Source organism: Danio rerio, chromosome 5 (genome assembly GCF_052040795.2).
Source record: "Danio rerio strain M-AB ecotype USA chromosome 5, GRCz13ab, whole genome shotgun sequence".
Classification (NCBI taxonomy): Eukaryota; Metazoa; Chordata; class Actinopteri; order Cypriniformes; family Danionidae; genus Danio; species Danio rerio.
In genome coordinates, this window is record NC_141025.1 from 35,110,721 (window position 1) to 35,138,340 (window position 27,620).

At 36.3% G+C, this 27,620-nt stretch overlaps 1 protein-coding gene and 1 long non-coding RNA gene across 22 annotated transcripts in view; one reads left to right on the forward strand and one right to left on the reverse strand.

Moving 5' to 3' along the window:
- fibcd1b (fibrinogen C domain containing 1b) overlaps positions 1-27,620 on the reverse strand; it is a 279,505-nt gene that overhangs the window by 28,977 nt on the left and 222,908 nt on the right. For 14 of the 21 annotated variants that reach the window (XM_087252582.1, XM_087252581.1, XM_087252580.1 and 11 more), the window contains one exon: positions 19,647-19,743. In XM_087252582.1, the coding sequence (XP_087108708.1) occupies positions 19,647-19,743 (97 nt within the window). 21 annotated transcript variants of the gene reach the window in all.
- On the forward strand, positions 22,591-23,480 carry LOC137495606 (uncharacterized). The gene is made up of 4 exons (XR_015491393.1): positions 22,591-22,687; positions 22,862-22,947; positions 23,264-23,306; positions 23,404-23,480. It is a non-coding gene; the product is annotated as an uncharacterized LOC137495606 (long non-coding RNA).

Below are 27,620 nucleotides of genomic sequence, written 5' to 3' on the forward strand. Positions count from 1 at the left end.
CCATGGTGCCTGGGCACTTCCTATTTGCCAGTAAACATAAATAGACACTGATATATTGAGATAGATAGCAGACTGTGTGTTGAGCACAAATTTAAGAGAGCAACACAATAAAAAGCCCACGGGCAGCAGCACTCACACGGCACACCTGTGATAAATACCACTCTAAAAATGACATATTCCTGCAATTATGCAGGGGGAAATTGGGTCAGAGCAATCCATAACATTTCAAAGCTCATCTGGGTTACTATACACACACACAAGTGCACTCTCAACAAATAAAAACATCATACTAAACCATCTCGCCAATATAAGCACAATAAACACGTCAAATTGCTGCTTATTCAGATAATGATGCCATATTCCATCTTCTGCCGGCTAAACAGCATATTTGCAACTAATTTGAGTGATACAATATCGGATTCATTAACAATTCATGCACAGACAGCGCACAGCTATACTTCTCTTTTTCGCCATGGTAAAAGGTTCAAATATTAATGATTTATTTGCTTAGATTTGAAAAGTATGTTGCGAGGGAAACGCATCGAGTGGTTATAAATATCCCCAAAACCATTTTTCCACATTCGCACGGTTTTACTCCAGGAAACAGACACAGCGCTTGAGTCATTACACTCTATCTTTTTCTCTTTCTGTCCTCTTACAGTGACATTTCTGCGAGTTAAAATATTCATAATGCTTTTTCTGTCTGTGTGGCTCCGTGCAGAAGAAAAGGAAATAAAGAAATGGAGGAGGGAAAAAGAACTCACAGGAAGGAGAGTGAAGTGTGTGTTTGGTGAAGAAGAATGAACAGGAGGCAGGAATACTGTGATGGAGAGATGGAGGGCAGCGGAGAGGGCAGAAAGTGGAGGGGTGTCTTTGAACACCTGTCTGTTCTCTCTCTTTCCTATCAAGACGAGAGAAGAATGGAAAGGATCTCCTACAGACTTCAAAGGGAGAAACTCAGGGGGAAAGTGTAATTTGTGTGAACACACACACCCAAAACAGGCTGACAAGATTCAAAGGTTTGGGATGAAAAATCCACATACTTACTCATATGACTGTGAAGAACATTTGAATGTTAACCACCTGTTACTCTTCCTGAGAAGATTCAGTTCTCACACATAGACATCATTTTTTTCTTTACTTTTTTTCTGGTGATTGTGAAGAAAATTTGAAACTTAACCTCCTGATACTCTTCCTGGGGAGCTTCATTTCTTAAATCTGATCTGTACAACAAAATAAATGGAATATTTTGGTTTAACAAGAATAAAAAACAAAGGTTTTAGAATAGAATATCTTTCATTTTCCTTCAGCTTAGTCCTTTACTCATCAAGGGTTGCCATAAGGGAATGAACCGCCAACTTATCCAGCAAATATTTTACACAGTAGAGGCCCTTCCAGCTGCAAGCCAGTACTGGGAAACATGCAAACACACTCACTCACACACATACACTACGACCAATTTAGCTTATTCAATTTACCTATACACGCATATCTTTGGAGTGTGGGGGAAACTGGAGCACCCAGAGAAACCCAAGCTGACACATAAAGAACATGCAAACTTTACATACAAATGCCAACTGACCCAGCTGGAACTCGAACCAGGGACCTTCTTGCTGTGAGGTGACAGTGCTAACCATAGAGCAACCAGACAACATGATCTGACTATATATTGCAAGATCAATGCAGTTGAAAAGAACATCAAATCTGATTTAAAGCTTGTGACATAAACCTGCACATCAACCTGATCACTTTATTTAATGTTCACATGAACACTCTTTTAAGGTGAATCATTCAGAATAAAAAGTAAAACAAAAAGTGTACATGTAAACATAGCTGATGTGCATTATTAGACAACTGAGGCAAAACATACTAATGCAGTATGTACCTTTTAGAATATCTTATAATGGTTAATTTTAATAAATTTAATAAATTTAATAAATTTTAATAACTTTATAATGAGGTTCATTAGGTAATGCATTTACTAACATGAACAACGCATGTACAGCATTTATTAATCATAATTGAACATTTACTAATGCATTATTAACATCCAAGTCCATGCTTGTTAACATTAGTTAATGCACCGTGAGTTAACATGAACTAACAATGGACTACTCTATTTTCATAAACTAACGTTAACTAACATGAACAAATACAGTAGTAGATGTATTGTTCATTGTTTGTTCATGTTAGTAAATGCATTAATTAACATTAACTAACATTACTACATATAACTAATGAACCTTATTGTAAAGTGTGACCAAAATAATTGTAAACTATTTCTAGGGATGTCCAGATCCAATCATGTGATCAGAAATTGGGCCCGATCACGTGGTCTATAGTTATGCGGTGTCACAGGCTTAGACCTCTTTCTTGACTTCACACAAAAACAGCAACGCGTGTGGCATTATATCACTTAGTTGCATAGACACTATTGGCTAAATGCCGGCAAAGTAGAACACAGGAGAAGGTTGAAGCAGAAAGCGCGAGTATGTCTTGTAGAAGTATCAGATCGGGTCGCTATCGGTAGATACTCAAAATCAAATTACTCGGACTTGAGGGGAAAAAAATCTAATTGAAAAATCCCTAGTTATTACCCTGGGATTTAGTAAAAAGATTTAATTTAAAAAGACTACCTACAATATGGACCTTAAAGGGATAGTTCACCGGAAAATTACATTTACTCACCTTTTACTCAAATTCAAGAGTTTCCAAGCCTTTATGGGTTTCCATTTCTTGCAGAAAAAATAAGTCATTTTGAAAAATGTTCAAGACATGTAACCATTGACTGGTTGCAGATTTTCAATCTTTTTCAACAAAACTTGCAAAAAAAAAAAAAGATACCCAAACAGTTTTGCAACAAGTGAAATGTGAGTAAATAACCTGGCCCATCATTTGGATTCTTAATAATAATAATAATAATAATAATTATTATAATAATAATAAATTATAATTATAACATAAATAATAATAATATATATAAATAATAATAATAATAATAATAATGATCATCATCATCATCCTCATTTTATATAAATAACCATTATAAATTACAATAATCATTGTATTCATTGTATGTATTTATAGTTTTTATTTTATTATTTTAAGTTCCCAATTTAATGAAACAAGTAACATTTCTGTGTCCTAAGAGTAAAGCTAGATGAAGACATTGGCAGGGATCCCCTGAGGGTACAGAGGTGACTCTGGATCAGTTTGGATGAGGTTTCGTCACCTATTTTCACTGTGTTCTAGAATTCAGTTACAGAAGGAAAAGCCAAGTTTGAAGAGCAGCTCAGAGAAAGTGACACCTGAGGGGGGAAGCAGCTCTACACTCTCTAACTCACTCCCTGAGACACCGTACGTGTCACACATGTGTCGATGTTCAAAAGCAGTGTGCAGAGGCAGAGAAATGAGTCACCAGCAGAGCTGTACGCAAAACTAAGAACATCCAACAAGAGCCAGAGACAGCAGGCCCGATTCAACACATAATCTGTCTTTTCAAACATTGCCAATGTACCTTTAGTTGTCATTATTCAAAACAACCCAGGGAATTATTCTTTTTTCTGACAAAGGAAAAGGAAAAGGAAATCCCCCAAACTAAATAAGATGTACTCCAACATGTCATGTTTCTTTTTGTTGAGAAATAAAGGTTGCCATGACATATACACAAGTAGAAAGTCAAAAAGATTACAATAGAGAACAGGCAAAACATTACATTACAGTTGACAGTGTGAAAAGTGAACAAAAAGACAAGTGTTCACACTGATAAAATCACAGGGATCAGATTTGAAGAATCAAATGCCATAGAACTTCAGCTTAAAGCAGATTTGCACTCAAAATGAAAATGAGTCATTTAATGTTATAAAGCATTTTTCACATGTCATTTTTTCTGCATCTGAAGTGTAATGTGGCTTTTGTCACAAAGCAACTTATATACCTACTTATGTAAAAAAAAAAAAGAAAAAAAAAAGGTTTTAATTCAGCTTCCCTTTAAATAAATTCATTTAGTCTTGACCTTGATATTATGCTTTTTATAGTAACATGATAGAATGTTGTAGATGGAACAAACCCAAAATATACTGGTATAAGCATCAGCTTTCATTATGTATAAAAAATAATAGTTTAATATATGCAAAAATCCAATATCACTAGTGTATACTGTACTAACATCACTGCTCTCAGTGCAGATACAGTACATTTAAAGGAATTGTATATTGAAGGAGGCTGAACTGCAAATTTAATGCATGTTTTACTTTGTTTAGGACAATCAGTAGCCTATTCTACATTGTGTGTGTGTGTGTGTGTGTGTGTGTGTGTGTGTGTGTGTGTGTCCTTTTCAGTAAAACAATTGCATTTGACACAGCCCAATATAAAGTCTGTTGTAAGAACTCTTCCATCCAGTTCATGGGTGGCAGTCCTACAGAATTTTGTTCTGATTTCACCTATTAATTAAATACTCACCAGCTCTCGTATATCCCTAAGATCTTGGATAGCTTGTTCAGATGTACTTGGTTAAGGCTGAATCAGACGTCTGTAAGGCTATAGCTTTCCAGCACCAAATTGACCACCCCTGAAAGCAGGCTCTATGGTAACATTTTTTTATTAGGAGCACTTTTGCTCCTAATCAAAAATATTTAGATGGACAGTGAAAAATTTAGGAGCGCGTAAAACTTTTTTCTCTTTAAATGACGCAATATTGTTGTGCTATATAACATCCTCAAGTATGGAAAGCATTTTTTAATATAAAAATTATGAAACGTTTATTCATTTATTTTCTTTTTGGCTTAGTCCCTTTATTAATCCTTGGTCGCCTCAGCGGAATGAACCGCCAACTTGTCCAGCATGTTTTACGCAGCGGATGCCCTTCCAGCTGCAACCCATGACTGGGAAACATCTATACTCATTCACACTCATACACTATGGACAATTTGGCTTACCCAATTTACCGGTATCGCATGTCTTTGGACTTGTGGGGAAAACCGGAGCACCCATGGAAACCCACAAACTCCACACAGATATGCTAACTGACCCAGCTGAGGCTTGAACTAGCGACCTTGCTGTGAAGCAGACGTGCTACCCACTGCGCCACAGTGCAGCCCATTATGAAACATAGCTTTAAAAAAAGTGTAATATTTTCAGTTTCAGAAAAGCAGTTATAAACAGGCTGTCCTAAAAAATAATGCACTCATTTTTATATGCACAAACACACAATGTACAGATGTTGTAATGCACAAATCTATTTAAAGGACTGTTCATAAATAAAACTTGTCATTATTTAACCACCCTAATGTCTGGGTTATCATGTCTGTGCTAGGATAGATATCTGTTTTTCTTATGAAGCAAAAGTAATAGAATGGAATGCGTAATGGAAAAGGTTTACACAGCCCTAGAAGAGGCACTGATTACAATTTTCTTGTTCATACCCATTTTTGCAGATTCTGCTGTTCTTTATAAGAACTATAATTATAATAATAAAATAATAATAACAATAAAATAATAATAATAATGAATCAACATATGTGTCCTACAAACATTAATTAAATAATTAAACATAAATAGTTGTTCAAAATAATAGTGAATCTTATAATTTTCCACTGCCTAAAACTTTATCTATTTCTCATTTTACAAAAGTCCAAAAATAAGCATATACTTAAAATTATTAAATAAAATAACAATATTTGCATAGCTTTGTATCATATACAGTAGTCAACATTTAAAGTGGTTCAAAACCTTTCATCAAAGTTTTCCTAAAACCATTAAACAACACCCTTTCCTATAGGACAATTTTGATCTACTTCAAATGTGGACTACTGTATCCTTAGAGTATTTTCATTTCTATTTTATCTTGTGAAGGTAAAGCACTTCAATGTGACCGGTGTTTTCTTTCTCTAAAATTAATAAAAAATTCAAATGAATTAAAATTATGATTGATGTTCAGTAAAATTTCTTCCATAGCAAACGTGTTAAAATAGCTTGATAGAAAAACATTCATATGACTTAAATTAGTCTTTAAATCGTTTAACTGATCGTGTCAATCGGTTAATCAATAATAATCATAAATGTCGTCTCAAGTGCAGAAAAAACATGTCAATGAGCTTCACTTCTGCTGAGAAGAGCTAAAGCTGTGTTCACCTGTTCAGAAGAAAAGCACTAGCAGCCCAATTGTTCTCCATCAGGACTCAATGATGTGCGCCTACGCAGAGTCAAAACCTGCGTGTGACAGACAGGGCTTGTTCAAGCGCCATCAGAAAAGCACTGCCAAAAGTTATTCTGAGTCGTAATTGTGTTTTAGGCGGAGGTCATCTGACAGGTATAATTAAGTTTGCTGTGTCAAAGTAATGGTCCTGGCTACAAATCGCAAATATCACTGTTGAAGGGTAACATACAGTTGAAGTCAGAATTATTACCCCCCTGTTTATTTTTTTCCCCCAGATTTTTTTTTCTAAACATAATAATTTTAATCACTAATTTCTAATAACTGATTTATTTTATCTTTGCCATGATGATAGTAAATAATATTTAAAAGATATTTTTCAAAACTCTTCTATACAACTTAAAGTGAGATTTAAAGGCTTAACTAGGTTAATTAGGTTAACTAGGCAGGGTAATTAGGCAAGTTATTGTATAATGATGGCTTGTTCTGTAGAATATCTAAAAAAATATAGTATAAAGGGGCTAATAATTTTGACTTTAAAATAGTAAAAAAAAATGTTCAATCAGGTCAGCTGCACACATGCACCTTAATATTTTTCCTGGTCGCACACAGTAGGTTTTGGTTGCAAATGCGACTGAAATGGTTGCACTGTAGAGCCCTGCCTGAAAGAGTTTTATATGCATCACAGCTGAAATGACACACAGCCTTAAAGAGATATTTCACCCCAGAACATCCAAACTGTTTTTCTAATTTACTCAAAGTTAAACCATTTAAAACCTTTCAAACTATCTTTCTCCTGCACATCACAAAGTTCCTTTTTATCTCTCTGCACTGGCTACCGATTGCAGCTTCCATGAAGTTCAAGACATTGATACTAGCTTACAAAGCAGCCAGGGGCTCTGCATTTACCCTTCTGCGTCTGCTTACTCGTGAGTCTACAAGCCCTCCAGTAGCCAAAGATTGACAACAGCGCTTTGTCAAGTGGTACAATTACAGCGAGAATTCAGAATGCAGAACACCTAGCCAAAAATCCTTGATCTCTCCCATTATTACTTAACTTCATCCTGCTGGATTGTGTATATGTATATGTAGTACTCCTCTGTCTGAAGCCATAATTTGCCTCTTGATGATAAACATCTTATTGTACTTCTCCTTTGTATTAAAGAGCCCATATTATACATGAAATAGGGTCATATCTTGGTTGTAAGGGTCTCCAACAACAGTTTAATATGCATGCAAGGTCAAAAAACACTTTCGTGGTCTTATAATCTGCATTTATTTTTACCTAATTATCCCAGCGACTCCTGTATGAATCGTCTAGAGATTCATTTGTTCCCAAACCCCTCTTTAGCGCGAAGCTAATCTGCGCTGATTGGACAATGCCAGTCTGTTGCGATTGGTCGACTGCCTTCAGTCAGAGAGTGAAATGCCAAACAGCTAATCAGCAATATAAAAGTAATCACAGTTCATGCACGCTCGATAGTGTAGGGCGTGGATTTTAGCTGCCAGTGGGTCAATGTAAATACAGACTATGGACTTGAAAATTCAGACGACTAACTATTTTATTAAGCAAAAACTCCAAAAACAGTTGAGGAGATCTCTTAGCTTCTCACTCTGCTCTTTTCACAGACACACACACACACATATTGCGCACACACACACACACACACGCACTTAACCCTGCTCCGGACGACAACGCGCACGCACGCGCGCACACACACACAAACACACACACCTCCGGACGACAGTGCGCGCACACAGACACACACACTACTCCTCGTCCACGGAGCTCCGTTAACAAAGCAGCAAGCGTCGCGTTTTTAACGTGACTTTGCACGCGATAAGAGAATATAGCCAGTTAACCTGATACAGTACACGCGGTTACAAGTAACAAATCACAACTAAACACATTTGCAAGCTAGAGTCAACGAGGCAACTTTAATCGCACGTACTTACACTTGAGACATGGAGAAAGAAAAATCCATCCTGACGTCCATCAGTAAGTTACTCTTTACTGATCCTTTAACAAACGCTGATGAAGTATTCTTTGTAGCATGTAGTTTCCAGAAGTTTCCAGTAGTTTCCAACTGCTTGGCTATAATGCTGAGGTTTCATCTTTGGGTAGAGACTCAATAAATCCATCTGCAGTGTGACTTCAATCGACCGGCATGTTTGTGTGTGTGTGTGTGTGTTTGTGGGTGTGTGTGTGTGTCTGTCTGGGTTTCTGCGTCAGAGGGCGGGGCCTCAGGTTTGAAATCTCCCGGGTTTGCGCGTGCACGTGAATAACTTGGTTTCGTTCATACGTCATGGCGAAACACCTAATGAATCGGTATCAAGGCGACTCGTTTGAAGCACTATGAGTCGACTCTTTTATAGATGAATCAACAGTTTTAAACACTGTACACTAACAGATTTAAGCTTTAGCTGGATACTTCACTTCACTTAGAGCTGTGTTACACACTACATGGAGGAGCATTTTCAAAAACCCATAATATGGGCTCTTTAAACTCAAATCTGTGTCTTAAAAAAAAAGAATAAATCTAAGTAGTATCAAAAAAAAAATACTAATGAAAACACTGAGGGAAAAAAAAATCCTCTCTGGTGTATAAAATAATGTCACAAAGATTTAGAATCACATGCGGCTGAGCAAATGAAGACAGAATGTTCAGTTTTGGGTGAAAAATCCCCTTAAGCTGGTTTAAGATGGTCGTCTGGCAGAGCAAAGCATTAATTAGTTTGACAAGTGCCCAAAACAGCTTTATAACAAGTCAAACGGACTATAACCAGCTAAAAAAAAACACTGATGCTGTTTAAACAAAGTTCAGAGTAATTTAATAATGCTTTAAGCTACCAATAGACTGCATCATTCTAAGCATCATTTAACATATTTAAGAATATTCACATCTTTTCTGCAGAACTTTTCTCCCAAAGTCAGATCTGAAAACAAAATACACAGATTTCCACAAAGAGTGATCCAAGAGCAAAACAAGATGATTAACAGAGATGATTAGTACACTAATGGAGGCTATTAAAGAGAGAGAGATGCACAGAATGAGAAGGAGTTGGGGATTTGAGTGAGGAAAGTGTTTAAAATGGACAGAAATGACATGCAAGCAAATACAGAAGCAATGTCAAAGCCACAAAGCTGGATTAAGATGAATCTTTTCACAACTCTAAGCTCTCAATAAGGTACTCACACAACACATGTATGCTTGAGCTCAATTTCACCTCCATGACACTGGACTGATATTAATGCACTTATTCACTTAAGACATCTTTCATCTCAACATCCGCCCTCTCTTCCCTTCATTCTCCACTTACTTTTTATGCGTTCTCATATTTCTTAGCAATATTAAACTCCAATGACACCCATCGTCAGCATTACGGGAAGTACACTCATTGTCTTGCCTGAATTTTTGTGTGTCTGCCTGAGGAAGAATTATGGAGAGGCCACTCATGACTTCACGCAGAAAATGGATGCTCTTTGTTAAGGAGCCATAATTCACATCGCTATAATTGATCGGGGAGTGTGAGGATTTACAACCAGAAAGAAGGGAAGAAATAAAAGAGAGAGTGCTGATAGAGAATACAAAGTGATATAAAAAAGAAGTCAATGTGTCTAAATAGTACATGATAATGATCTCTCATCTCCACTGTCATATCTTCTGTGTGAAGTGTGAATGAGCTCCCCAGTGACACCGGAGTCAGTTTAACACTTTTTTTTTTTTTTTTTTAAATCTGATTAAATCATATTTTTGGTGTGAAAATAAGACAACGTCCCTGAATGATATTGTCAACGACAGAGCTCAGCTTTAATGTGCATAGATTTAAGCAGTGTTTTAAATTCATTCTCTTAATCAAGAAGCAAAAAGGCAGTATTTGCCACCACAGGGCACAGAGTGTACAGCACATGCTCTTGACACATAACAGCCTTTGTACTTACAGCAGCATAGGTCTAAATTTGGCCTATGTCAAGACTTGTGTGGTACTCCCTGTCTGTTGCACAATATTCTAGATTCAAGACAAAGGCTATGAATAAGAGAAGTCTACATATAGCAGTTTGAGCTCTGAAGTCAAGGAATGATTACATTTCCTTCACGTCGACAGTAAAAATCATAATAAAAAAAAATACAGTTCTGCTTTATAAGAAACATTTATTTATCATGTTTGCCTAAATTGACGACAACTATAACTGAAAAATAATAACAATATTTTTCAAATGGTAAATCAGGCCATTTCTATATCAGGGTATTTGCAGGAATCCTAAAGGTAATTTCAATACCCTTTTAAGACTTTTTAAAGACCTTCTCAGAATATGTTAAGACCTCATCGCCACTTCAAATTCTAATCAGTATCAAACCTAAACCATGCAACAGAACTCAGATAAGCTCAGAGGAAACAAAGTTTGAAATATAAATTACGTTGTTTTCAGCGACAGGCTTCAGCCACTGTTTAAGCTCGTCTTTTTCCAACAAGGTGTACGCATATGTACATTTTCCTCTTTTGCCATTTGCTTCACTAATGATTTCGCTACATGTTTAGAGCATCACATCATCTTCCTGTGTTTGTTGCAAATTACATGACATCACACGGTAGAAAAGGCTTGGCCCGATACGCCCCTGCCCGAACCAAATAAATATATTTATGCTATCAAAGCATTAATATATGAAGACATATGGAGTCAAACACTTTGAATCCCTCTGAACAAAATTTAAGACCTTGTAAAAATGAAATTAAGGCTTTTTAATACCTTTAAAGGGCTTTAATTTACTCTTAATTGATTTATCAACTTCTAATACTTTTTAAGACCTCACGGACATGCTGTGTATACTAGGTGTTTAAACAGGATAGAGGTTTGCATTCCCGTGGCTGTACCGTGAGAGCAGCGGGACCCGACCAGATTTCTTTCGGCGTGGGAATAAATTTCCGAATAAATCGCGGAAACGGTCGGTAACTGGTGTATTTTTGGACGGGAACGGGCGGTCAAACATTATCGATTCCGACTCCCGAGTGAGCGAGAACGCGTATGTATGTGTGTGATTGAGATAGCATGATGCTGCGTTTAGCTTGTTTGTTGCTGTGTGTGTGTGTGTGTGTGTGTGAATGAGAGAGAGAGCTTTGTGCTATGTGTGTGTGTATGTGTGTGAATGAGAGAGAATGTGATGTTGCTGTCTGTTTGGCTTGGCTTGCTTGGTGCTGTGTATGTGTGTGTGTGTTTATACAGACAGCCTGTTATAGGCTGTCTGGACTCTATATGGGTGGTTTTCTTTTTTGTGCTTCCGCCTCTCATTAGCCGGTAGAAAACAGAGCAGGTCGGGCAGCAGGACAACGAATGATGAACATAAGCGGGAGCGGTTGGCTTCAGACAAAACCTGGCGGGTGCAGGCGGGAGCAGGATTCAAAATTTAGTCACGCGCAGATCTCTAACACAAAATGCCATAATGATTCCTTTTATACTTTATGCCTGATGGTCTTTTGCAAAATGATGGTCATAATTGCAGGGTCTATGGCCTGTAAAGGAGCCATTGTTTAGACAGCGTTCAATTTGCAAATTCTGCACAGAACAGGAGTTTTGGATAATGTTTTAAGCCATTTTCCTCATGAGGATTTCTGGCTCATCCACACACTTAGACAAAACCTGACTTGTGCACATACAGACTAAAAATCATACACAGTCTGCAACACAAAGATGATAGAGCTGCAACAATTTAGTGAATATTACCACAGTTTGCCATCACTGCCAAACCAAAGAGTTTTTTTAAAGCATCTGACAGTCAGTCCTGCCCCATTTCAAGAGCCTGATGTTCAATCACTGCAAAAAATTCAATCTCTAACTTGAACTCAATTTGGTCAAAAAAAAAAAAAGCTCTGATGGCATGAATTTGAAGTGTTTGAGGCAGAAACAAAAATAAGAATAAACAAGAATAAATGTAAATTCTGTAAATGAAATTTTACAATATTTTAACTAGGGAAAAAGTTAGGACACCCTGACATTCATTTCCACTTCAAATGGCTTAAATCACACACATGTGAATTACACCATGCGCACATCATTACTCAGCATTTTGAATGAGGCTTGCCCTTTCCATACATCAGAAATGTGTTTTGGTGTGCTCCTGACTGTTGGTGAGAGTGAGCACTGTTGTGAGAGTAAATAATCTGTCTGAGGACTTGATAAATTGTAAAAAAAAATGATAGCAGTCTCTGTCTGGCATGGAATTTTAAATGATCTCAAATGATTTTAAAATAAGCCATTTTACTGTCCAGGAAATAATCTAAAATTGGAGGGCTTTCAACACAAGTGACAACATGCCCAGGTCTGGTCGCTCCAGCAAGTTCACCCCAAGAGCAGACCGCAAAATGCTAAAAGAGGTCTCCAAAAACCCATGTCATTACAGGATCTACAGCGGGCTCTGGTTACTGATGTCGTGAAAGTGCAGTTTAACTTGCATGGGAATGTGCAAGGATGAAACCTTTGCTCTATGAGAGAAACATTAAAGCCAAACTGAAGTTTGTCAGTGGTAATTTTTACAAAGATCAGAACTTCTGGAATAATGCTCTTTGGACAGATGAGTCCAAAATGAAATTATTTGGCGTGAACCAAAGACAGCATTCCTGCAAAATAACATATTTACTATGAAGCACGAAGGAGGAAGTGCTTGGGGTTGCTTTGCTGTAGCTAGACCTGGTTAGTACATCATCATAGAATACACCATGAATGCTACTGTGTATCAGAGGGTGCTTGAGGAACATGTGAGACCATCTGTCAGAAAATTAAAGCAGAAGTGAAACTGGACCATGCAAGTCAACAATGACTCTATATATACCAGTAAATCAACTAAGGACTGGCTGAAAACGAAGAAATCAAGAGTCTTGAATTTGCCAAGCCAAAGTCCAGATATTAATCCCACTAGGATGCTGTGGGGTGATTTGAAACAAGCTGTACATGAATTTCTGCATTGAAAAGTGGGGTACACTTTCATCAAACCAATGTCAGACCATTGGTATGGCTACAAGAAGCATCTCACCGCGGTTATTTCAGCCCAAGGGTAAATAGTTTATAAGGGGCTATTATTGTCCTAACATTTTCCACAGGTAGAATATGCATTTTTGTAGAATTGCATTTGCATAAGATCTTGTTTTGTCAGTTTTAATTGTTTATTTTTATAATTTTAATCTCTTAGTATTGTGTATTGTTAACATTGAGATCCATATAGTTGAAGTCAAAATTATTATACCTTCTGTGAAATTTAAATTCCTTTAGTTTTTCTCCCCAAAAATTGTATTAAGATACAATTGAAAAATTGTTGTACTAAGTCAATTATAATTTTAGGCAACTTAAGATATTTAGTCAAGTTATTGGATAACAGTGGGTTTAAAAAATAATAATAAAATAAAATTCTAAGGAGGCTACTTATATTGAATATTGATAGTTTATTTTTATATTTTTCAAAACTGCTTTTATTCAAGCCAAATTAAAAGAAATTAGACTTTATTTCGAAGACAAAATTAGTATAGGAATTATATCTTTGCTCTGTTAAACATCATTTGGGAAATTTTTAAAAAGAATAAAAGGAAGGCTAATAGTTTTGTAGCAACTTAATGTAAATAATGTTATGATCATATTATTCATTTTAATATTGTTTATTACTGTAAAACCAAAATATAGTCACATTGTTGTATCTGTAATAAGAATATATAAAACTACCAATGGAAAGCAGCAGATTTAAATACACATACATTAATATTAATATTTTAGAAACATATTTTGTCTGGATAAAATGTGACTGGCACAACAGCAATTTCTTTTTCAGAACATCAACAAGACATGAGGTTGGTGCTTTTGACTCTTGATAGCAATGACTAGTTAAATGCTGATAACAATTAACTACTTTAACATGCTTCATATCTATTTGACATTTGTTAGCATAACCTAGCCATATGATAAAACAGGCTGAGGATGCTATTAACTTAGAGACAAAGGCAAAAATTAACCTGATTAATATGTTGCTAGCATTAAGCTACTCATGTTGTCAACATGCTAATCACGCTACATGCTAATCATCCTCCCTTCATATGTAATTTTAGCAACATGCAAATCTAGTAAGCATCAGGCAAGCAAAATGCTGCTGGGGTGTTTGAAGTGGAAATTCCTCACTGAGTTTGTATTTCTAGGATAATGAATTGTTGCTAGGGCATGATTAGGAAGTGTTGAAGACAATTTGTGATTGGTGATTTGGTGTGACCTTCAATCCAAGCATATAATATAACTGTTCATTACAATTATAATGTAGTACTTGTAACATTACATTTACCTTTATACATGTAAACAAAGAAAATAAACAAAGAAAAAATCTTAATTATAGAATTTACACCATAAAAAGGGAGAGGATGATTTCATTTATGTCCTACATCAAAGGACTATCTCAATACATGACCTTCCCACTACATGGCTAAAAATCTTTTTAATATATGAGTGTATTGGTAGGCAACTAATCAAGCATTTTTTCACTGCTATATGTCTTTGACTCACTGGGTCAAAAACAATGAAAAACTCTAATAAGCTTTCCTGTTTATTTGACGTTCAACCAACGTCATCTTCCTCCCCCGCATTTCTATTGACCATATCTGATGAACTACCAAAATGAAAGCAAACTGAATGCCTTCACAATCCTTGCTGTCTGTCCTTTGTGAAGTACAATTTTCACAGGCCTTGTGTTTATCTCTCTAAAAATATTTAACTTGCAGGTATAAAAATTCAGACTTTTGAAGTAAATTTAATTAATGATGGACCGATAACATCATGCAGGTAAATTAAAGAATCCAAAACTCTATTTCAGACAGAGCTGTGCACTGAAAACCAAAATGGTGCCACTTGCATTCAGTAACAACACTAAAAGGAAACAGCTAACAAAGCATTGCAAAACTGGCATTGTAATAATGTGTGTAATATGTATTTTTTTTCCATGTGCATCAACACCATACATTAACAGTTCACGCATATGTTAATTTAGCTGGAAACCTTATGTGCATACTAATTTTGGCAGCAGTATGCTACATACATTTTAACTTCAGAAAACCCCACCAAATAGGCCCTTTTGAACTCCCTTTATAATTGATTAACCATGGAAATTGTGAATTAATATGTTAAATGTAAATATTTTACTGTTTTTGTGGTATTTTTTCTAAATTTTACAAACAGATTTAACAAACAGCACAAAGGTAGCCCCTTAAAATGTGAACATAATAAAAAGGATTATTATATGACCATTAATTTAAGCCTAGAAGTTGAGCAATAAATGTATGCAATGTTTTCCTAAAGGGGTGGTTCACTACCATATCATATTTTAAACGTTATTTGATGTGTAATGTAACTGTGTGAACATAAACAACATCTGTGAATGTAAGACGCTCAAAGTTCAATGCAATGGGAGACATTGGTTTTTACAAAGTTAACTTAACAAAGCCTACAGCAAACAAAATTTGGGAACTACACAAAATACACCTGGGCTAGTGAGATCAAAAAACTTCAGATTATGCAGATTCACCAGGCTTATATACCCTGCGCAGCGAAGTGGCTCGGCCAGAGGCAAGCTAATGTTATAGTAGAGAAAGCTAAACTGCTGTCCAAACTCTGCTTTTTCCACAGAGTTTAATCTGTTTCTGTATTTGGGGTTCCACAGGTGCTTACAATTTTATTTTAATTCTGTTCCAGAGAATTATAAAAAATATATAGCTAGCATTTGATAAAGGACAGCTTCCACAATCCCTCCCAGTTCAGTGCTGGATTCGGCTAAAAACTCAGGAGCAGCTCCAACCATAAAAGCAGAAGCTGTGGATTGTGTGCCACAACCTGTAAGTATCTTTGTTTGTTGAAAAGTATCTATTACATGCATAGTTTCTAGCATTTACAGTGTGTTGAAGCAAGGACATAAACACGGATGTAAACAACAGGAAATGCTGTTTGGCACCGTTAAAAATGTTGATACAAATTCATTTGTATCCGTCAAACCCCTGTAAACACCCACAATCTTCAGCAGCTAATGCGGTGTCTCTCTATGCAGCCTCTTTCCTTCTCTCTACATCTCAAATAACGAACTCACAAAAAATATGTGATGGTTTCATATTACTTACACATGCTTACAACCCAAACTTGTCAGATTTTATCTTAAAGAACGGGCGTGAGGTTCAGCTGTGTCCTTTTCATTTTCTGTCTGATTCAGGCTCAAACTGAAACGACTAACAGCTAAACTGATTGACAATATTACAGAGAAAAGGGCACAGCACGTGCTTTTAGAGGCGTGACATTTTTACTGGTGAGATGGAGCCAATCACAGCACATTATGTTGGACTGATGACCAATCAGAGCCTCTTGAGGGCAGGCCTTTTGGAGGAACTAGGAACATTTTAGCTGAGTATATTAAAAGTACATTTTAGCAGTATATTATCAAAGTTAGATATATAAAAAATAATGTTTTTTTTTTTTTTTTTTTTTTTTTTTTTTACAAATGAAGCATGAGCACACATTGCTTCGCATCTTATAAACAAAAGCAAGCCTTAAAAATACACTCTGGAGCAGCCCTTTAAGAAAACTGCTTGTCAAGTAATTTTTGGAATCTTTCCAAAGAAAAAAAAAAACTAAAAAAAACTGTGCAATGAAAGTACTTCAAAGCAACAAAACAAATTTAACTCCAACCCCAAAAAAGTGCATGTTGCAAAAACAAAAAGAAGAAAAATCAATACATCAATTTAAGTCAGCTTCTAAAATACCGGTAGACCTGTACTTTTGAGCACAAGCAGTTTTCAATATTGGCACAGACTGCAGTCCTAGAGTGAAATGGGAGGGCAAGCTCGATTTTTCAAAACTCAACCACTGTATATCACAAAACCAGCCCTGTTTCACCCAACAAGGGCAGCCTCTGCCATCATTATAACTCTCTTGAGCCTTCAGGGGAAGTGTTTGATGACACTGAGGGTCAAGGGTAAAGAAGAAAAATTGAGTCATGAGGGAATTTGACTGGTTAAAATGAACATGATGTAAGCTTTATCTAATTCTCCAGGGTGAACACTGTCCATGTGTGTGAAAAACAGACAGGGCAGCTTTACACAGACACTATAGACACGGCCTGGTACTCTGGTCCTTGTTTCAGTCTGTGGGGATTAAGCAGAAAAGGACATTATAGAAAGCACTAATGCAACACAGCAAACAAAGAGTGCATGCACAGAAATAGGGTCTTTAAGTTCACACTTGACTAAACCAAACTGTATGTCTCTTTGATGTTAATCTACTTAACATGGAAAAGACAATGAGAATCTATTTCCATTTATAAGTATGCCCTGGAGCACAAGCACCTCACTTGGCCACACCAGCAGAGGGGATGTGGCAACATTAGAAACAACTGTATCTTCATCCACTTTCCCAAAGGCCCAAATGATGCCACATCCATCTGTCATCTTGCATCCACTGCACCAATTTATGACCCCACACACAGTATATGTGTGTGCTAGAATCCTTTAAATTCCCTGTACATCCCCTCTCTCTCTCTCCTTCTCTCACTGTATTTTAGCAGAAAACAACAAGCCAGTCGCTACTGCTCTTCTCATTACGCACACAGAGGAACAAAACTCTCACGCAGACCAACAAACACAATAATGATTTTAGTTTAAACCTCTCCGCAGGTTAAGAGCTTGATTATAGAGCTTTGGCTGTCAAAAGCCATTTTGGCTTGCAAAAATGGTAAACACAGCAATTTGGCCTTTCTTGTTGATTTGATTCCAGCTTGCTACATGGAGTAGAAGAAAAGTAGAAAGAAGGAAAAGGCACTGTTTATCCACTGACGATGTGGAGGTAGATGTTTGTACACTAATTCAAAGCTTTTGGTTCCTGTGTTGGACCAACAAATACATCTGAGTAAGGGACAATGCACAATCAGCCAGGCATTGCAGCACAATGAATTCTGACAGGTTTGGCTCATGCGATGTGTACGGCTGACTGTGTGACTCACTGCAGGTTTGATTGGACTGCAAGGCGAACCATTCAAAAATTAAATTGGAAATATGAAATGAGTTAGCACACAGAACTGCAGTTTGAAATTCAGAAGAAAAACACAATTAATTGGAATTCAGTCATATTGTTTTGAAAGTCCTTTTCAGATATTCTGTTACATTTGTTCTATTACAGTACTTCTTCATCTTAGTTCTTAGTTTTTAAGTGGATATAAGGAATATTCTATTCAGTTTGAAGACTGTATTAGTAAATTATTAGTAGGCTATCATTGTCAGGGTTAAAGAATAAGTTGACATGTAAGAAGTCCTAAAGTCAATAGAATTTCTGTTTGGAGTCCATCATAAAATTCTTTGAAGATATACACCAGTTATTAAGTGTAGCAAAGAGGCGGGGCCAGAGGTGCTGTAATGTTATAGAAGAGAAAGCTAAAATCTAAATCTAAATCTCGTCTAAACGCTGCTATTTCCACAGAGCTTAATCTGTTTCTGTATTTGGGTTTCCAAAGGACACGGCACAAAACAGAAGTGCTTACAATTTAATTTTAATTCTGTTAAAGAGAATCCTAAAACAATATAGCTAGCATTTGACAAAGTGCAGCTTACAGAATCTCTCCCAGTTCAGTGTTGGATTTGACTAAAAACTCAAAGAAGAAGCAGCTCCAATCATAATAGACGAAGCTGTGGATTGTGAGCCACAACCTGTAAGTATTTCTTATTGTTTAAAATCGATATATTACATGCATAGTTTCTAGTGTTAACTGTATGTTGTAGCAAGGATGTAAACACTGGCAAATGTGTTTAGCACTGTTAACAATTTAGCTACTACAAATTCAAATTCATACGTGAAAGACACTTCAGATTTTATTTTATAGAGCAGGCGTGAGGTTCACTGCGTCCGATGTCATTTTCTGTTTGATTCAGTCACAAACTAATACGGTTAACAGCTACTCTGACTGACAGTATTTAAATATCTCATGATTATAGGGGTGTGATGATTTTCCTGGTTACATGGAGTCGATCCGGAAATCACAGCACACTATGTTAGCTGACCAATCAGAGCCTTTTGAGGGCGAGCCTTTCAGAGGAACTAGGAAATATGATGGTTGTTTTCATGTTAGCTAAGTAGCTGTAAATAAGTAAAGGAAAATATATGAAAAATAATGTGATTTTTTACAACTAAATTATGAGCACACATTGCTTTGCATCCTATATTGTAAACACAACCAAGCCTTAAAAATACAGTCTGGACCCCCCCCCCCCCCCTTTAAACAACCAGATGCCTTTACACATATTCTTTTGCATTTGAAATGACTGATTTTCAAGCAAGTATTCAGTGGTTTGATTCACACAGAAAAAGATGCAATTGTTTGTTTGTCGGTGGTTGAGAGTGTGTACAGGTGTTGGCAGCTTTTTACATTGATAATTTTAAAAATCACAGTTTATGCTCACAGGCTTCATCTGTCACATAAACAAACACTCAACTCACCAAGCCAGTATTCTCCAGTGATTTTGCCAAATCCTTCCCTATAGGAGTCCCACTCCCTGAAGAAGTTCACAGACCCATCTTCTCTCCGCTGAATCACCTGTCACACACACACAAAAAAAATATTCATAACCAATTAAAAAAAAACAAAACATAAGTGTCTAAATAAAGTGGGTAGTTGTTTGGATTGTTAGTGGATTGCATGACAGCAGATATAATGTTTTTGTTTAAATGGCTTAATGCAAAGGGAACATGTTGTGTTCTATTATAGATGTGTGTGCTTTGAATAAGGTAAGCCTACTGTACGATGTTAGCACTCTTCCTCAGTGTAAATCCATGATAAGAGAGAATGATTAAATCAAACTCTCTCGGCAGAGACTGATATGAGACTTGAACAAACAAGATGATGGAAAAGCTCAGCATCCAGATCGCAGGAATAATCATTTAATGAGGTATGATATCTTGATCTAGTCTAGAGTGACTCAAAAAAGCAAGACTTAGAGCTTGTAATCCTTTTGAGTATAGAAACATCCACATTCTAAACAGTGTCATGGAAAAGAATGAGCTCATTTGTGAAAATGCTATGGTTTTGCATATTTACTTTCAGAGTTAAAATCTGAAATAAAAAAGAAGAAATATAACAATGCCTGTACATTTATTTAGTTTAAAAGGCAGCATTTGAACTGGACTTGAAAAGTTTGAACGTAATTAAAAACAACAACTTTAGATTAATATGGCACATTCCTGGGTCTATAGATTTTGCTGAAATAATATTTCTTCCAAACTTGGTCAAATTGTTGATAAAAATGTCAATTAGCATGTAAGGGGGTCCGAGATCAGGTAGTAATCAAGAGCTCCTCCTGGCAAAGGAGGAAAAGGACGATATGGGCTGCTGAGGGATTCTTCAAGGGTATTTGTCTGCGGACTGTTAGACAGGAGTGTAAAATGAAGGGGTGTAACTTGTTGTTAGTCAGGGAGCTGTAATCATTCGAGTTGTTGGGAAGATGGTTGAAATACTTAACAGAGAACATTTTAACCAAAAGTTTCCTCCAAATTTATCTACAAACAATTCATTTGATATATTATTGAATCCATTCATTTAGCAACTCCACCATGCAAGTCACAAACTTCACCCGTTTTGTCATGACAGTTTGGCCCCTGTGGTTGCAAATAACAGTACAATGGTGACCATGTCCATTATGAAAGCTTCTGCAACCTATGGCTGTACATTAAAACTATGATGGTTGGGTTTAGGTGCCACGATCACCAAGGACCTACACAGCAAATTCATCAGAGTTAAATTCTCGGTGTTGAAGCATTTCAGAGTAAAGTGTTGAAGTTAAAGAGTTAAATTTTGATAAATGAATATAATAAGAGTTAAAATTGATTTTATTCAGTGCGAAATCAAGGAGTTATCTTTTCAACACTTGGTGGTGTTATTTCCAACATCCGGGAATTCATGCAGCCCCAGTCACTGAAGAATTTTCCAGATGCCATTTTCCATCTGAGGTTTAAAACAGCAACTGGTGAGTCAAACTACCTAAATGTGGTTATTTTACTGACTTTCTTTAAGGAAATACAGTTGTAAACATATTGTTAAGTTAATAATTTTAGAATGGAGTGACAATTTTAAACTTCTGCGGTTCATTCATGGTCGTTTGTTTATCTAGCTTAACTGCATTACTATTCACTTCTTTTCAAGAATGTTTTTATATATGCTCACGCATACATAGTGCATAAAAACATCAAATGTACATGTTCAACACATTTCTGTCACGCTTAATGCTATTTTGTGCGTTGTTACCCATCTGTAAAATAAAATCGACACTTCTCCTTTAATTCGAAGCAAACTAGCGAGGGAATCCCCGGAGCGCCTAGCCTACTCTGCCTGGATGCTAACGGCAACAAAGGACGTTAGCCCTGGAGAGTTTCTAAAACATATCTGGTGAGTAAATGAACATATGCTTACTTGTAAAAGGCTTCCTGACTGAAACATATGATTGTTTGTTATTCGTGTACGTTAATTTGGTTATTTTAAACACCGCAGCCCTTTTAAACTGGTTCATTCGTGGCCGTCCATATAACGTTAGTCCATAGACTCGTGTGATAACGTAACAGTTACGCTTGAATTATATTAAGTGTTGACAACCATTAAAGTCGGAATGTTAACATTAATGTCTTTAAATGACCGCGTTTGCACTTTATCAGACATTTGACGTTACAGAAGTCTCCCGGAAGTTGCGGGACTAACGTTAACGTTATCCCGCAAATGCACAGAGACTCCCAGATGCCCAAGTAGATGCCCGCAAATGAATGATAATCTCCTGGAAATCGCGCGTCTCCCGCCCGGTCATTAAACACTTTGCACACCCCTCTCCACCGCATCCCTCCCAGCTCTTCAGGTACGTCGCGCGCAAGTAACCCCCACCGCTCTTTAGGTACGTCGCGCGCAACTCATCTCATTGCTCTTCAGGTACTCATCACTCCCGCTAACGTTACCTCCCGCAAATCAACTCTGTATCCCCCGAAAATGACTTTTCCCAACTCGGGATGTCTGACGTTAGTAAGTTAGACTATTTCTGTAGTCAGGAACATCTTAGTCAAGCTTTTTCTCCCACATGATATTGTGCTTAAAACTATAGGCTAAACTTAGCATGTACTGTACACAACATTTCCGTTTTATTAAAGACAATTTAGTGCGTTGTAAACAGCCACCTGTCTGTAAAATTAATCAACTGATTCATATTTGAGCAGCCTAATGATGATACAGGTTTGATTTGTAGATTTATTATCAATAATCAACATCTGAATCAAAAGATATGTGAAAATGTGTGAGGCATACTTTGTGATGTTTATCTCTTTTATCTGAAGGTTATGCATATGTGTTTGATACTAATGTGTTGTTGTTTTTTAACAGCCACAGTTCTCTATACAATAACACAAGACCCTGTGACGGTGGCTGATTAGAGACGGATGGTGTATTTCCAGAGTTGGTGAAATGACTAAGCACACCTTCTTGGTCATATGTGGTGAAAATAATGAAGGTATGTTTGATAAAGTTCTGTATTTGTTTCACAATAAGCTAAGAGGGTATTAGAGCATTAGAGAATAACAAATGACATGAAGGTGATAAGTTTTGTATTGTGGGTGAACTGTTACTTAAATAATGTTTTGCTCTGCTTTGCACTTTTCCTCTTCTGCTTATCCTAATATTTTAGATTATATTTGGACCTGAAACATCTGCTAGACTCCAGGAAAGGTGGCGTCAATACTGGACCTGAAAGGGCCTAACAAGTTGAATCTGGTAAAGAAACACGCATGCACACACACACACACACGCACACACACATGCACGCACACGCTTACAGAAAACTGTACATTTATGAATATTTTTTACACTGTGGCCAATATTTTGGGGAAGTCAGCATCACTAAATGATATAAAAAATTTTAAGCTCCTCTAAATTTAGCTCCAAGTGTTGTGTTAAATTCAGGATTCTGGACAGACAGCTGCCTGTTTTTCCAGTTCTAGCCATAGTGGTTAACCTAATTGTTTTTGGAGATCCAACAGTGATGTATGTGTGTTTTTTCTACTTTTCCATATCCTGTCACCTCAACCAGCTGGGAGAGTCAAGTTGTGGATCATCATGAAGATTTTAAAAAGGTGAGTTTAGATTTCTTGAATATTTAATTTACTTTAAATGTTCTTTTAAATATATCATAGAATTTGATTGCTATTTGTTTTCAAACATTTTTCTTAGTCATGCTGGAGTCTTGAAGAGTTTTTAGATGAGCATCACCCTATATCCGTGCATCAGGAACCAGCAGACGAACGATCAGCAGCTGCTACATCGTCATGGATATAAAGGACATCCTGTGGCTGGGAAGCACTTCATTCACAGGACATGCTTGATGAGATTTCCTAGCTCCAGTTTGTTTTCACACAAGTTTACAGCATTTGTACCTTTATTTAAACTGCTGTGTTTGATATGGAGGACCAAGGAAACACCAGAAGTGAAAGATTTGCACGCCAAGTTGTTTAAAATGTAATTTCAGAAGAAAACTATGCGTTCAGAAGAAAACTATGAGTGACGCTATATTGAACTTTCAAATGGCTCTGATGAAACATCAAGTTTGGACTTAAGGACTGAAACAGCCTTTTTGAGCACTGGTCATACATATTTTGTTGATACTGTCTGTACTAATAAAACATTTAAAGCATATTTGACATTGTTGCATTTTAAAAACTGAATGAATTGTTGAAGTGGTGAATGTTTTCAAATAAAATGTTTTTTATTTTGTAATTTACAGTCTATTTGACCTTTTTACCATATTTACACTCAAGAGAGTTGAATAAAATAACAATATATTACACCAGGCGGTGTTAAATATAGTTACATATTTTAACTCTGCCCAGAGTTAAAATTAACCCTTACTTCGGTGTCAATGTGCCAACCCTTTTGAAAGTGTTAATTTAACTCTGTTTTGTGTGGACCCCATGAGACACTTTCAAAGGGTTGAAATTAACACCCATAGAGTTGTTTTGGGTCCCCATATTTTGCTGTGTAGGCTTTGCAGATCACTGGAAAACATACATTATAATGCATTATAATTCTGCCACTACATGAACTACCAGCCCCAGATGTCATTGTTTGGCACCTGCACAGATCTCTTGTCATATCACCTGCTCCTGTTCCAGCGACAAGGTCGCAAGAAGTCTAAAGACATGCGCTATAGGTGAATTGGGTGAGCTAAATTTTCCGTAGTATATCTGTATAAATTTCCCAGAGATGGGCTGGAAGGGCATCCGCTGCGTAAAAACTTGCTAGATAAGTTGGCTGTTCATTCCACTGTGGCGACCCTGGATTAATAAAGGGACTAAGTTGACAAGAAAATGAATGAATGGAATCTGTGTGAATGGAAGTGTATGAGTGTTTCCCAGTGATGGGTTGCAGCTGGAAGGGCATCTGCTGTGTAAAACACATGTTGGCGGTACATTCCGCTGTGGCGACCAAAGATTTATAATAGAACTAAGCCTAAAAGAAAATGATTAACGAAAAATCTGAAGAGTGCCTGCCTGGGTAACCAGGAATATAAAATTTTGTGAGCCCAGGGATGATGAACCCTATCCCCTAAATTCAATAAAGAATGCTGCCAATACATGCTTATGAACTCTCTCAGGGGTTAACAGTAACACAAAGCACGAAATGCTGAATATTTATTTAAAATGGTGCTCAAGGATAAAACATTGTTTATAGTGCCAACGAATAGTCAAGCAAAATAAGAAGGACAATTAAATTAGAGTTCAGAATCCAACTAAAAGGACACTGAAGACAATGCACATCAACAAAGTGCACTTGTGGACGTGCACAGAATAAAACAGATCAAATGTGTGTGACAGCCCATAATGAGTCTGTCAAAATCACTGTCACTTGCAAACTTGAGAATTTGATTGTGTGTATGAGACATTTTATGTTTGTTTTCTATGGCGCAGAGGGGCATTCAGTGCAATATGGTAATCAGAAACAACACTCAGGGGTCTGTGTTGGTTCTTCTGCATTATCTGTAATCCCTCAGGGTAAATGGCAGGCTTTCAAAACCGATAATTACTTTAATTTGACTGATGCACAAAGAAAAAGTTTGAAGCCTGTTACCAACCAATTTGCAGAACACTCTGTATTAATTACACATTCTGTCGAGTCTATCAGAGGGATTTTAGTGTCAAATTTGGGTGTAAAACACTATTTTAGAGAACTGGATTGCTCATGACATGACAAAAAGTGAAGTCACCTTGCCATTATATTATTATGTATATTATTAAATTATTAGTAGCATTTATTCATTCATTTTCCTTCGGCTTAGTGCCTTTATTCATCAAGGGTCGCCACAACAAAATGAATTGCCAACTTATGTTTTACACAGCGTATGCCTTTCCGGCAGCAACCCAGTACTGGGAAACATCCATACACACTTATTCACACATTCATTAATGGCAATTTAGTTTATTCAATTCACCTATAGCGCATGTCTTTGGACTGTGGGGGAAACTGTGGCATTCGGAGGAAAACCACATCTTCTTGCTGTGTGGTGACAGTGCTACCCACTGAGCCACCATGTCACCTTATTAGTAGTGTGTATTATGAAATTCACAAAATTATATGATTTAAATTTAAAAACATAATATCCCTAATTTCCCTGACACCTTTTTGCATCTGAAATTTCCATGTGTACTTTTCTACAGTATAGGAATCTAATTTCTGAAAACAAATCCATCTACAGTACATTTGACCAGATGAATGTGTCTCAGACTCGCTGCTAAACAGATATGATTTCAATCTTCAAATTTTGCATTATATGCAAATTTGTTTAGTAAACTAAACCGTCAAATACACCTCACTTTATTTGATGAATATTGTTATATTAATATTGAATAGTGTTATTTATATAAACATAAACCATATATCTAAGTTGACATTCAAATTATTTTATATGCAGGCTGAAATATGTAGGCTTTGTATGCATCATTGGAAGCGTGCAAAGATTACACAGAGATTACTTTTATTACAGGCTAAATGATTTTTTTGTTGAACAGATACATCCAATACATCATTCAAAAAGGTTTTAGATGAATTTAAACATATTCTCTCAAAAATAAACAATGTACCTTTGTAAATCAACCCAGCACTACATTCTTCTATTATTATTCAATACTTTTCACAGAGAAACACAGCTTGGTGCATCTCTGTTTTGAGTGCTGCAATCTGCTATTAATTTAACAATTTTCAACAAAAAATTATAACATATTATATATATATATATATATATATATATATATATATATATATATATATATATATATATATATATATATATATATTTTAAAGGCTTAACTATGTTAATTAGGTTAACTAGGCATGTAAGGGTAATTAGGCAATTTATTGTATAACAATGGTTTGTTCTGTAAACTTTAAATATATATATATATATATATATATATATATATATATATATATATATATATATATATATATATATATATATTATAAAGAAGCTTATAATTTTGAACTTAAAACGGTTTATAAAAAAAAAGAAAAAACTGCTTTTATTCTACCCAACATAAAACAAATAAGACTTTCTCCAGAAAAAAAAAAAAAAACATTATCAGACATAGTGTGAAATTTTTTTTGCTCTGTTAAACATTTGGAAAATATTTAAAAAAGAAAAAAAATTTAAATGGGGGCTAATAATTCTGACTTCAACTGTAGTTGTTTATAGAAAAAATTATGAATGTACCATAATTGCAGTTGTAAATAGCTCAAATAATGGTTTACAAAAGATGAAATTATAAGCAGCGGGATTATGCTTTCTGCTGAAATTCTACGTATAAGGAATAGGGAACAGGGTTGATCCAGTACAGGATGACAGCCGTCAGTCATTTTAAAGGTTTGTCTCTCTCCCGCCCTGTAGCTGCCCTAGAGGCTCCTGGGAGATCAACCCTGCCTGCACAGAACTAAGGCAGACACTGCTGTCAAGGTTGAAATTACGCATGCATCCACACACACATACAATCATGCTTGGGTGATATCTTCCCTTTTCTCCACAGATCCAAGTCAGGCAAGGTCAAAGGGGCATTGACCATCACTGTCTAACAATAGTGCCAGTGGAGGCAGAGAGAGGAAGAGAAAGGTAGAGAGACTGGATGAATTAAAAGGTGAAATCTGAATCTGCCGACCCCTTTCTAACTGTCACTGTCACCTCACAGCTGTCAAGAATGAAAGCACATGAACATAAAAGAACAACAGCTTCAATTTCTAATGCAGAGGTTTCCCCATAATATCTGTGGTTGGGTTGTGCTCCTTCTCCACTGAGTGCAGATCTGTTAATTTCAGCCATGATGAATGTAATTTCTAGCATTTTAAACTTGTCATCATATACTCATATGCAAATGCGAATGCTAATGAACTTGGATGGTATTTTC